The sequence below is a fragment of the Aotus nancymaae genome, unplaced genomic scaffold (assembly GCF_030222135.1).
Source record: "Aotus nancymaae isolate 86718 unplaced genomic scaffold, 86718_ANA_hifiasm-v0.15.2.pri h1tg000067l, whole genome shotgun sequence".
NCBI lineage: Eukaryota > Metazoa > Chordata > Mammalia > Primates > Aotidae > Aotus > Aotus nancymaae.
This window is the reverse complement of record NW_026988482.1, coordinates 37,932,018-37,946,188: the sequence shown is the minus strand read 5'-3', so window position 1 is coordinate 37,946,188 and position 14,171 is coordinate 37,932,018. Positions and strand designations below refer to the sequence as shown.

At 40.1% G+C, this 14,171-nt stretch overlaps 1 protein-coding gene across 2 annotated transcripts in view; it reads right to left on the bottom strand.

The window, feature by feature from the left end:
- SYNPR (synaptoporin) overlaps positions 1-14,171 on the bottom strand; it is a 343,166-nt gene that overhangs the window by 135,523 nt on the left and 193,472 nt on the right. For both annotated transcript variants that reach the window (XM_021674933.2, XM_021674934.2), the window contains one exon: positions 4,262-4,386. In XM_021674933.2, the coding sequence (XP_021530608.1) occupies positions 4,262-4,386 (125 nt within the window). The remainder of the gene's footprint in view (positions 1-4,261; positions 4,387-14,171) is intronic.

Here is a 14,171-nt window from a genome sequence, read left to right as displayed (position 1 = left end):
TTTCTGGGTCATCCAACTTCGTTTCCATTTGATCTTCTCCTATTGGTCTCTTTGAGTGACCCCTTTCAATCACAAGAGAGGCATCCTCCATAGTTCCCATTCTGTCTCTTTTTGTGACCTCTCTTCATCCAGATGTGACTTCATGATGATGACTCTTAAAGCTTCATTTCCAGTCTTCACCTCACTCATCTTACATAGGGTTTAGCATGAATTGTCCTGATAGAAAATTCCTCTGTGCTTCTAAAAAACATCTCAAACTCTGCATGATCAAATTCAAACCTGTACTCTCTACTTCAAAACAGATTTCCTTGTTGTTTTCCTTTTGTAATCTTTAACTCTTTCTTTCTATTCAACTTACGAGGAATTCAAGGCCTTCTGTAATTGGGCAAAAATATGGCCTTTCTAACTTTATCATTTTCGTCCATCATAAATTTTTGTTCTATTCACCATGCTCCAAACAGCCTAAACTTTGCTGTCTTCTTTTTATTCAAATCAGTAAAATTTAAAAAATCTAAAAGTTTAGATTTAATTTTCTGTTTGATGTCAATGAAATTTTTCTCAGCTCAGTCTTCTCAATCAGTACAATAGCAGCCTCCTTCACAGAGTCTGTGTAATACCTACATAATCTAATGTATGTGAAAGTGTCTAGCACAGTGTTTGGCACATTGTGCCCTTGCAATAAGTGTTCGCATATCTGTTCATTCATCATTCTGACCCTTCTCCATTACCTTTGCTATGAAAATGTTTGTTCCCATAGACCCCTAACCCCTCAACTCTGCCCTTCTCTATCTTTTATTCATGTATAAGTGCAAATGTTACATGACATTCCTAGAGTAGGCTTTCTGCAAATATATTAAGTACCTAAAAATGACAAACCCTACTTTCCACTTCAATGCATAAAGGAAGTACCAAAAATAGGGAATCTAGAACTATGCTCCTCCTAGTTATCAAATTTCATACCAAATGTAGTATATTATTGCAGATGAGAAAACAGTTAAGTGATAGCTTTTCATTTTAATCGCAAATAATAAGGAAGATAAGGTGACAAATGTTTTATATCTATAACAAAATGATACATTGCTGAATGTCAATTATTTCTCATAGGAATCAGAAACACATACATATAGTGGTGTAAAGGAGGTATGCACTTTGGCACATATATTAGAAGCAGCACATTATTACTTTGGGAGTTATCTAGAATTTTCAACACTGACATTATCTTACATCCTCAAATATGTGTCTGATAACTGGTTAAGTAGCTTCCTTTGATGTATCATTTACAAACTAATTATTTTGTTCAAATGACTTGAGTTTATTGTCCTTTTGGTCTTTGCAATACACTGAATAGTTAACAGCTACTGAATGTTCTTATTTTGTTTCTAAGATTATCATCATATCATTGACATTGGCTTGTGACATTTTAGGAGAAAATAACTTTTTTTAGGCATAAGCAATGCTTTTATAATCACCTACTTCAAATCGCTGAGTTGTCTCAACATCTGCTTGTTGCCATTCACCTTGAAAATACAGATTTTTTTTCATCTACTTCAATCCATTGGGAGTTTCAGTTGGAGTTCCCATAAGTTATTTCTCTCCAGAAGCTGTGTCTTACATCATCTCACTGGAAGCCATAGGGTGACTCATTTTTAAGGAGTGTTTTAAAAATTACCAAGGTAACATATGCCTATTTTAATAACTCAAATAATACTGAAGTATGTAGAGTTAAAAGTAAATGTCTGACCCCTACAAATCACACATCCCTCCCCGGAAGTAATTCCTATTAACTGTTTGTTAAACACCTTCCAGACTTTACATTTTGCAAATATATATAAACATATAGGTGTATAAATTTAAAATTATATTGTGCATTTACAATTATATTTTTTTCTTAACATGCTGCTACTTACTTTCCCTTTAGCAATACATTTTAAACTTCTTTCTATATCTGTACATTCACTTTTAAAACTTCTGCATAGGACATATGTAAATAATTCATTGAGCCTGCTTCCTGCTGATGGACATTCAGGTTTGTTTCAGTCTTTTCTTATTAACAATGCTGCAGTGCACACCATTACATGCATATGTTTGTGTATTTAATATGAACATTTTTGAAGGTAGATCTCTAGAAGTGGCATTGCTGGATTAAATAGGGTGTACATTTAAATTTTGATAGCTACTTCCAATTGTCTTCCAAAAAAGCTTTATCAGTACACATTATTTCCAACCACATGTGAGAGTCTACATTTCTCTCCACTCTTTATAATGTTGGATATTATCACCTTTTACTTTTTAATGATTTATATCATCAGGATCTCACTAACCATACTTCTTCTGAAACAAATGTCTTCATAATAACCTGTATAAATCCTGGCTTATTATTGAGATTTTCCCCATAATGTTACATGTTATAGATATGTACATGTACATGGATATTGTTACATGTTAAGGATATGTACATGGATAATGGTATATGTTAAAATATACAAATGTAAAATTGAAATTGCAACCCTAGTAAATGGAGCCGTTTTGGAATGGTGTGTATATCTCCTAGATGAACACTAATGGGAGCAAAAGTACAAGACAGTCTATAAAATGAAATTGGCTAATTCTGCTTCCTTAACAGTAGACAGAAAATCTAAGATGTGGTAAGAAGAGTGGCAAACTATTTCTTGCTTTATCCTAGAATAGTGGTTTTAAATTTGTTTCTAGGAGACCTAGGGTTCCCAGGAGATCTCACAGGGGCTGGTGGGGAGTGGGCAGGTGTGTGGCAGACAGAAGGCCGAGGAGGACCGGCTGGGGGCTTCAAGTTCCCTTCTTCTCCTGATCCACCTTTCTCAGTGACTCATATCTATTGTATACATGGAGCTTCTGAGTTAGATAATGTTTGAAAGAAAAGCTTTGCTACTGAAAAATATAATGATTAACCATATTTGTTTCAGAATCCAAGTAAAAATCTTTCAAATGAGGGGGTTGCTATAGATGGCAATATGTTTTGATCTAATTTCTCTAGTTGCCTTTCACTGGGCCAATCATTTGAACATGTAGTCTTGGGAAGAAATTAAAGAAGCCCAGTGATGGAAACTGTGCTTGAAGTGTCTTCTCAAATTGTATCCTTAAGCAGGAATTTTATGAAATTAGATTTTACCCTGCTCTCCACGGTCACACCAGCTCAGGTACTTGTTTCTAGTTCAGAGAGGTCTCCTGATTACTCTCCTCCAGTTTGAGGAAAAGACTGAGACTCCTGGGCTCTGATAGTTCAGTGTTTAGGGACTTGTTGCCTTATCTTGAGAGACTGACTTTCAAGTTACCTGCTCCTGCCATGTCTCTTAGTGGGAAATCACTGTAGAAGTCATGCCAAGCTTATGATTTCATGTTTAATGTTACTAAGCATCCCAGCCCTGCTGCCTAGCCATTGGCAATTCTCATCTCCTGTCCCAGATGCTGCATGATAATCTGTAAGCATGCATTGGCTCGGCCACTCTCCTCCAGAAGCTAAGGGGTTGGTCCAGAGCTTTCAGAAGTTAAGCACTTGCATGTCCATTTCCACCAACACAGCACAGCTCTTATTATGAAATTTCCAGGGATTACATGCTTAATATTTCTGTGCTTTGTACTCTCTTACTAGTTAGGAGAGTATCTACTTGAGCAGAAGTATTTGCAACTTTTGTCAGTTCTACTCTTAAAAACCAGTAAGAATATTGGTATCAATACTATCTCTCTATGATGATTTATCGCATATGAACTGAGTCATCTTTGTCTTAGACTAGGAACACTAGGCATATATATTAAAAATGTGTTCCATAGTATACAGACCCTCTGGGATACTCAGTGAAAAAAAAAGTTTCTGCAGTCAAATGTATTTGGGAAACAATGTGTAATTCTTGGTGAATCAAAATGTGCATTAGAAAGGCAGCATGCTAAAAATATTTCTTGAATTTATTTTATCACATTTTACAATTATTTCTCTAGTCTCCCTTTCTTTTTCCCTCCCTCCTTCTCTCTGTAGCAAGTGTTTTTTTCTTTTTCCTTTTTCCTTTTTTTGGAGGAGAGTCAATTCTGTCTTGAAGGCACAACTCATAAATATTCCCGGTACCCATACTAGGTGGTGAGTGGGCACTGTGTTTGGGCATTCCGTGGGTACAGGCAGAATCCTTTCTGTTTACCCAGAAGTCCCTGGAAGACTGCATTTTTCTGAGACAAACCACAGAAGAAAGAAAGACCCCCTCTGTGAGGCTAGCAAGCATGAATCGCCGTTCCCTACCTGAATGGGTAGGCAAACGCTATGTCGATGCTGAGGTTACTTTCTGTCTTGTTGACACAGTCCACACTCAGCCGCAGGCCTCCGGAATAGCCACCGCATGTTGCAAATGCAAAGATTGCAAAAAGCTGTGGAGAACAAGTTAACAAAAAGAGGGCAGTTATTAGGATGATATTGCTTTAATGAGATATATCAAAAGGAGCCTAATGTCTGCATTGAGGGAAGTTATCGCACTTGGTTCAGCTGGAACATGAAGGTAGAATGGAGTGAGGACTGGGGACACGGTATCTAAAATAATAGTCTGGCAAGTGACAGAAATGTGGCTTGAAGAATGATTAAAGACAGAGACAAAACAGAGCTGTGTTGAGTGTGTAAAGAGCTGTCATGCCTCAGAGGGCAGAGGCATAATCCTATAGTCAAAGGCTGGAAAGCACATCACCAACTAGTTAACAATGGATGTTTCCAGGTAGGAAGATGTGGGAGTGTATCCTTGCTTTCTTCCCTTTGTTTGGCTATATTTTCTACCATAAACATGACTTGTCTTTTGGAATAATATGTATCAATATTTTGGAGTCATGGTCAGAGAATTCTAGAGCAAAGAGTTTGAGGAAAAGTAGGTGAGTTTCTAAGAGGTGCTATTTTAGAGCACAAGATCTCAGTATATTTCAGCTTCCAACTTTCACCGGTGGTTACATCTTTGTGTGGTTGCTATTTCTAAGTCAACTATTAAAAGTTTCAACAGTTAATGTCATGGTCTGTCCTGGTGTAGAATGTGAATGTGTGGAGAACCAGGCACCAATAATTAGGAGGAGGGACTCTGAGAAATCTTCTAGAAAGAACAGATGCTTGGAAGATAGGAAGAGGGGACATAAGCAAATGCTAAACTTTGTTCATTTCATAATTTGGCTAAGCTCAAAAGAATTTCTCGCTCATTTCTAAAGGAAGTTGATCAAATGCACCTAACACATGCTGCAATATTCCAATTTATCATAATTTAATTTTAGAATTCAGATTCTTACAGTAGTTTGTGGTCACTATTGAAAACACTAGATCATTTTGCATAGTGAGAGGAGTTATTGCACAGAAGTCAACTGGGGTCAAGGGCTCTGGAATGTGACGCTGGGAAAGCTGCTTAATTTCCTCATGCCTTGATTTCCTCAATGAAAAATAGCATTGATGAGAACTCTTCTGGGTCATTTTGCCATTTTTGGTGTGACACAGACAGTTGCTGTGGACAAGAAGGCTGATGGAGCTGGCAGAGGTCTTTCCAGAAAGTTCAGAAGGTGAAATGAATATTATCTATAACACCTGCCACCTCAATCTTAATCGGGTTAGAAAAACAGCCTCAGAATGGTTTTGTCTCAATTGGCCATTTAACTTTAATAGGAAAAGACTGGGTAATGACAGCAAGGCATTGTGAAACCTTCACAGGCAAAGCAATATTTTGTGGGTCACGTGTGTCTGTATGTGTGTGTGTATGTGTGTGTCAGTTTTAAGTGATTGGTTTTTAAAATCTGTATTTTAAAAAAGGGAAGAACTTGACCAAAAGATATAATGATTGTAGTAAGAGTAAAATGTGTTAACATGTGTGAAGCATTTAAAACAGATCCTGGCACTGTGTAAGCTCTCAATAAATGTTAACGAATATTACTGTAAGTAGCAGATGCTCCTTAATCAGATGTTCCGGGCCGTAAATTAGGAAATTTAGACTTAATTTCTAGATAAATCTGTCTGGCTATCTGCCCCAGTGAACCAACATCCAAGCAGTCCAGAAAAACTGATCTTCTTGACTTTGTTAGCTTTCATTGCACAGGACTTGACGAAAGCTATTCCAGCTCACTCCACAATCTGCAGTTGAGCCACAGAATGCTGAAGCTGAAGATAACCCCATCTTTATGCCCCAGTGGACTGGCTTACTTCTCATGACCAAATGTTCTCTTCCTGTAAGTATTAGTAGTATTAATAGAAATAAAGAGAAAGTGAATTTAATGGTTCAATGCTTAATTCTAGGTTTCATCAGATAACACTGGATGTCCTAACCCTTTCTGCCACATTAAGATAGCATCTCAGGTAAGAAAAGAAATGATATAGAGTATGATGCCCCATGCTGTGGCAATGGAGAAAGCCCTTTCGTCTCCAAGTTTCCTCATCTGTAAAAGAGGGACATCTCCTATGTCTCTCTGAATCGCTGAGAAAACTAAGTGAGATGGAATATGTATCTACATGCTACCCTATTCCAATTCATGCAGAGATTTGTGTGATATTTACATTTCTCTGGGGGCAGGAGTCCTAAGTGTGTGATAGGCAGTTGTGTACATAAAAGTATAAAGGGATTGTGTGGCCATTTTAAAGTGTCTACTATGGGTCAAGTATTATGCACAATATTTAACATACATGGTTGTATTTCACAGTGCCAACAGTGTTGTGAGGCATGGGTGCATGAAGCTTAATATTCCTGTAGGAAAGATATGGTAGAATAGCATAATTGTTTCAAAGTGTTTCATTCAAAAAAAAAAATCCTTGAGACATTAAAATGTAGCAAATTGGAATTGAAGGATATAAAAACAAATCTTGGCCATTTCAGTGCTTAATAGCTATAAAGAAACTACCTTGGCTTTTCATCTCATATTAAGTGCTTTATATACAGTAAGGTATTATTAATACTGTCATATAATAAACAAGGAGGAATGATAATTATGTATTTAACTATTTTAAAATGTTAGATACATGGAAAGGAGGTGTCAAGACTATTGAAACCACATACACCACAATTTTTTCTTTTCACTTCTCTTGAACTCTGAAAACACAAGGCATTGTAATAGAGTTAAATACGGTACCTATGGGCTTTCTGGTTACATTTCTCCCTTCCCCATCATTCTTACTACTATAAGGTACATGGATGTGCTTTGGTTAAGGAATAGTCTGAGGCAGACATCCAGGCCTGCATGACTCAGCAAGTTTACAGTGCAGGCACACACTCCACTAGTTATATGCCCTGTTTGTGTAAGCTCATACTTAGCTCAAAGCCACTATTGTCTGGAAAATATGTAACTGCCCTGTTGATCTGTGCTCTTGGGCTCAACATAGCTCTTGTGCAGGTGCTGGCACCCAGAGAGAGTGAAGCTACTGACTCCTGTAAGGGACAATGATCGTCTGCCAGACAGACAGGAGGGGAGCCAGGACACGGCTCAGCTTGCTGGTGCCCAGAGAGAGAAAGAGTTAAGCTGCTAGCCTTAGAGCTGGTCTTGCAGGCTGGCCATGCAGCTGTGCATGGCAGCCAGCTGCTGAGAGGTGCTGCAGAGCGAGAGTCGACAGTTGAGACAATGGTATGAGTAAGCTGCTGATGAGAGAGCTGCTGAATAAAAGCCATGTCTCATTTACCTGCTGTCTCTCAAGTGTTCTTCTAGCCCCCTGCCCCACATCCACCCACTCCCCTCTGCCCTCAGCTGGGGCTGGAACCTGACCCTGAGCATGACAACTGCTTAAATGGAAATCATACTATGTGACTGATGCCAAATTCACATGGGTTTGGTAGGATTGAACAAACAATGTCTGTATAATGCTGGAAGAGTCAGATACTTCTGAGTGAATAGGTTATTACAAGGATGGTTGATTCTGTATTTTGGAGTGTGAAATCAACTCCTCCACGGAAAATCATCCAGTGGCCTGGTCCTGTAATTGGAATACATCAAGACACAGTGAGGAGAGGCACTGGAGGCTCTCCAGAGGCCTGAGATTCTCTAGGTGTTATCTTGAAAGAGTGGGAGGGGACTTCAGAAATCTTCCTGCTGATTCCCCTCCCAGTTACTCGCCCCACTATTCCTCCTTACATGGGAGAACAGAGAAGTTCTGGGGTGCGGCAGACCTAAGTTTGAGCCCATTTCCTAACTGTGGAACACTGAGAAAAATCACTCCACTTCTCTAACCCTCAGTTCCCACATCTACCAAATCAAGACTAACATGCCTCATTCATTGGATGTTTAATGACAGATTTGCTATGTGCCAGCTGGTGGGGAACAGAAAAGTTGAACACTTAGAGAAAAGACAAGGATAAGCAAGTTTCCCACCCACCATAGGGCTTAATGCTAGATGTAGGAGACACAGCCAAAAAGCACATACTAATAAAATCATCTCAAATTGTGTTACACGTTTAGAGGGGAAGCTATTCTGGACAGGAGATTACACCTGGGGGTGTTACATTTAAGCTAAGACCTGAGAGATGAGTGAGAGGAAGCCATGCAAAAAATGAAAGTAGGAAATAGGATCCTGGTCTCTAGACTTCCTATGTTAGTGTTCTAATTAGCTCTATGGTTGGGGGAATAATGTTGTTTTTTTTTTTTTTTTGCCACATATGTAAGAGTTGATTCTCAAAGGGTGCAGTCTTCTTCACCCAGAAACGTACCATGGGTACTTTGGTGACCTAAAGTTCTCCATGTTTCTCCTGAGTGTCTCATAAACACACAGCTGGAAGCTCATTACCATAGCAGAGCAGGTTGTCCTTGCTTTATCTTTCCTTCCTTCTTTCCCTCCTTCCCTTCCATCTTTCCTCCTTCCTTCCTTCCTCTCTCTTCCCCTCTTTCTTCCTTCCTACCTTTCTTCCACTTTTTACCCTTGGTGGGGGTGGAAGATATTAGAAGGAGGAAGGACCTTGGAAGACATGATAAAGAGCCAAGGCATTCCTTTCTTGGCCACAGATGCTTGAGAGGCCATTAATGTCAGCAGCTGAGAAGGCTTGTCTTGTAGATGCTTGGTTCAGCAAAACTAAGTGCAATTCCTAATGTAGACAATTTCCCCTTTGGAGAGGCAAAAAAGATAGAATAACTTCCCCTTCAGAGAGACAAAAAAAGATAGAATAACTTTCTGTTATATAGCCAGGATGAGGGTGAGCTAAAAGGCTAAGGAGTGAGAAAAACCTGAGGGGACAGTGTGAGGGGGGTGGTGTAGAAATAAGTGAGATAGAGGAACTAGAGAGAAAGCTCTCCATCTGAGGCTGACTTGTGATGAGTATAAGCAACTTGATGAGATATGTAAAGACACGGTGGTGTGTGTGTGTATGCGCGTATGCGTGTGTGTGCATGTGTGTGTTATGCTCCCCAAATTCTAGGCTCCACACGGCTATCTTCAGCCAGCACAGTGCCTTCTTTCTGGTAATGTGGTGTACTAGCTCACCTTGCTAGACATTGAAGGTGTAACCCAGGGGCAAAAGTCCATTTACCCATTCAGGAAGAATTATAAAACTCTGTATTCCCATCTTTTCTTGAGCTCCTGATACTCCTCAAACAAAGCAGACACTTCACCCTCCAGCACATTCTAAGATAATCAATGTCATAACCACTGGCCCAATCATTCACTTCCCTTGAGTTCAGGAGACCAAAATAAATCACCCATAATAAACTCTGATTTCACTACTGTCTTAGATGATCTATGGCTCTGTTCCTTACAAAAAATTACTCTAAAAAATCTATAAAATTAGCCAACAGAGAATCCCCTTGTATGCCGTATGATTAGATATACATTTAGGTGGAACAGAACAAAATTGTCCTGTGTTTTCTGACTTAATAGGCATCCATAAACCAAAATCACCCATAGCAGGAACGATATCTTTGCAGTTAATGACATCAAAGGTTTTCCCCTGGAAAGAGAGCAAGCAGCTCACTCCTTAGTGCTAATAGACCCATACAAGGAATATCAATGAAAGATGATATTACTCCTTCTGGTTAATTTGCAAGTCATAGTTAAATGCAACAGGTTGGAGAAGGACAGAAAACCAGGCTGATTAATGGCACTTTTAGGGATGCTTGGTCTGCAGTGAAGTTAAGGAGGAGATATCTCCCAAGGCCTGGGACACAACCTTCATGTACCGATCCTGGAAGAAACTAGAGTCAGGAGACTGGCAGGAACTAAGTTGAGTGTGCCAACAAACAAATCTCCCAGGAATAAAGCTGTGTTTTATAACATTTGCCAATTTCCATAGTGCAACTATTTCCACCATGACCAATTCCAAGCTACGAACATACTGCCTCTAACTGGGAAGAGATCTGCATGACTCCACTGCCACCAAGATGCTCACCTGGACCAGGGACCTTCATTCACTTTGAGCTTATTTCATTGATTCACTCCTTTTCCATCAGGTATAATCATTCATTCATTCATCCACTCAATTACTTACTCACTTATTTAGTTAGTTATTATAGCAGAGGCTGTTGATGCCCTACTGATAGGTGCAGCTTCAGGGGTCAGTCTTCATACACACCAAAGGCTTCCTCCCTCACACACCTGAGTTTCCCTGCTGAGGACATTCAGAGGTACCCTGTCCTGACTGGAGCAAGGTAGATGTGCCCAGGAGCTAATTCCCTGGCAGCTTTCAAACAATGTGAGAAGGAAATTGGTGGGTAAAAACTTCAAGGTTCTTGCTCTTCTGGGGGACAATTTTGAGATGTGTTCAAAACAGTTTCTCAGAGGGTGCTTGTTGAGACTGAACCCCAGTTTCCCACAGAAGCAACCTGCTCACCACACATCATTGGCTGGCTTTCCTTCCTGCCCCATCCCACTGCCCACTTGTCATTGCACTTCCCACTTGTCATTGCACTTCCCACCACTGCTCCCCAAATAAACTTATTGAACCAAAATTATCTCAGGATCTGCCTTTGGGAAACATGACTTACACAGGATCAAACACTAACTGAGTGGGCACCTTTTACTTTGCAGGCATTACCACTACCCTAGGACTATGATAATAAAGGAAATTGTATTTCCCTAACCCCTCATCTCATGCTTCTAGCTTACTGCATTCTAGTCTCTCTGGCTCTCTCCAAATCAACTGAGCTCCTTCCAGCTGTAGAACCTTCGTGCTGTTTGTCTCCTTCAGCAGTAACATCTGTCCTCGCATGTTTTCCATGAAGGGCCTTTTCCCATTCTTTCTTTTCTTTTTTAAGGAGGAAATCTTCTTTGACTACATTAACTAGGCTTCCTCATTTTAGTACACACCAACCCCTACTCCCATTATTCCATTTTTTAACACGAGGAGACTTTTAAAAATCGGTATGTGTTTGGTAATATTTAATCCCTTGCTTATGCTTTGTTTTACCACTTCCCTAAGGAAAGGCAGTACACTTGTTTTTGTTTATTGCTGCATCTCTACCACCTTGTACAGTGCTTGGCATGAAGTAGGTACTCCCTAAATGCTTGTTGAACTCAAAAGAAATACAATAAACAAATAAATAAATAATACCGTTCCCCCACCTCCAGGGCACTTGCTGTCTATTTGAAGACACGGACAAGCTAACAAACAGGCACTGCAATGGTGCATTACCGTGGTGGCACGAACTGGAGCATGTTGGGATAATATGTGGTACATACTTGCAGGGGAGGGGAGGGGACATAGCTGTCTGGAGGAATGGATAGCTGAGCAGAAACTAGGAAAACGTGCCTGATTTATCCAGGTAAGAGGGAGAAGGGTGTTTTAGGCAGAGAGAAGCAAGTCAAAACAAGTGAGCAAGTGAGGCACATTTGGGCTGTGCATTTGGTAAGGCTGCATATGTTCTAAGGTAAGAAGAGAGTTACTCAGTTCAAGAGGCAGACAGAAATATGTAAGGTATGGGCTACCAGGGATCCTAAAATGACAGCCCCGTGGCCATATCCAGCCTTGTCTCTTCACCTATGTATGGATGCTTTCACGCTATGATGACAAAGTTGAGCACTTGGAATGGAGAGTCTGTGGTCTACAAAGCCAAACATATTTACTCTCTGGCTCTTACAGAATTAGTTTGTCAATGTGAGGAAACCTGGGTTTTTCAAGAGGAACAGTTTTTCAGCAGGGGAGAGGCATTAAAAAAAAGTGCAGTTCAGAAAGGCCACACTGATTACGCTGGTAAGAGGATTGGCAGAAGGTGGAAGATAAGGAACTGTCTTACTTCCCCAGACAATGGGCAAATCCTTTGCCAACAGGACCATGCTTCAGGCATCTTTGTATTCCCCATTGGGCCAAAACGTTGTCTGTGGCTCACAAATTTTATTGAATAAGTGAATATATGAATGAATGGGCAATGGAAGAATGAAGTGCTTGAAAAACGGCATTTTGGCACTGAATAACTGAATAGTCAATAGTCACTCCTTAAAGGATGATGATGATAGTAATAATAAAATAATTATGTTTAATTTTCTGTATCAGTCTTCTCAGTAAGTCTATCATTTACACTGGCTTATTTAAGCCTCTCAACAACACCCTGAAGCAGAAATATAACCCCTCATTTTACAGATGAGGAAACCGAGGTTAAACAGCAAGACCAAAATCACATGATCTACTTGTAAGTGAAGCAGTCATGGTTTGAACTCAGGTCGGCCTTTCTCTAACGTGTATCTTTCTTCTTCCCAACCCTCCCAGGAGTGTGAAAAGGGTCTCTCTCCAATGGAGCACACTGTGGAAAGATTAATACAGAAATACTGACTATAGATGGGCTTTCTAACTAAGGCCTTCTCTGTCACATCAATGTTCAGAAAGAAAGATGAGGGCTACATGAAGCATCTGTAAGACGAAGCCCTGATTGTCCACATTGCTGCAGGTGGTGGCTCATGTACTGTGCCTTAGCAACACCCAAGCCTCCACTCTGCAGCATCGCAGGGTCCCAGTGGGAGGGAGTTAGTCTGGTAAGATCGGAATATTCGAAAACCTGATGTGAGTAGGTTATGCCAATTACACTTGACAAGTTCCTCCTCCTAATTGTCAACCACCCACAGCTAAGGGTGCCGGGTTCCTCACTTTCATGCAGCTTCACAATTCAACAGCTCATAGGTTAAAGAGGCCCAGAGCCTCCCCCTCCTCTGCTTTGATCCCCCTCTCTTGTCCCATCTCCTTTTATGATTTGTCTTGAACTGTTGATTAGTCCTCAGCATTTCTGGGAATATAGCTGATTACCTCAATAGTAGCCCTAAAAAAGAGAGGAAGGTGTACCTGACTGTCAGGATATTTTCCAATGCAGAAAGAGCTTTTATTAACTGTGGCCTCCCTCATACTCGACTCGCTCTTCAGGAGGCCCCCAGTAGACAGATGAATGCCTCTGAAACTTAATGTTCCATTCCTACTGGTCTTCACCTAATTCTTTCTTTTAGTCTTTTCTTCTCCTACTCATAATCATATTTTTCTTAGGAAACTGACCAATTGCTTTATCAGCCGTCAGTTTATGGTTACTGCTATGGGCATATAATACTGTGACCCAGAAGGCTTTTGTGGATAACCTTGTAAAACCTCAAATAGGACCTTCGTGTGAAGATAAAAACTGCAAGTTGTCTCTGGAAGACATGCAATTGTATTTTATTTGGAGGTACTGAAAACTATTGTTAAAAGGCTTTCCCCACAGAGCTATGTGTAAAACACACATAGCTATAATATATAACTATTTGTGCTCTTAAATGGCCCCAATATTGCCCATGCTGCATTCCATTTCATGCTACCTGTCAAAAAATTGTGCCCTTCTAACTGCTTTGTGATTTGTGTGAAATCTTCCCAGGCAAAAGCAGCCTTACAGAACTGGTACTTCATGCCATCAACTGGGGAATTCTGAATAGGCCCTACAGAAGGAAAACTCCAAGTTACTTACATGACAAAATAAGTTTCTGTTTTCATTTTCTGAAATGTCTAGTCTGGGGACTGTACCACGTGGCAGAATATTTGGCTGTAGATAACAGAAAGCCTGACCTACAGGGGCTTAAACAAATAGGGGTTTGTTTTTCACATATATCAGGAAGTCTAGAGCTAGGTGGCTACTGGTATTGATGAAGTCTGGATACATTTCTTTGGTTCTTACAGTCTTTGCCTCATTGTCACAAAATGGCTGCTGTGTTCCTGAACACATTTCACTGCATAGGAGACTAGGAAGTGAATATTCAGTTTTCCTGAGTCTTACAGGGGAGATGG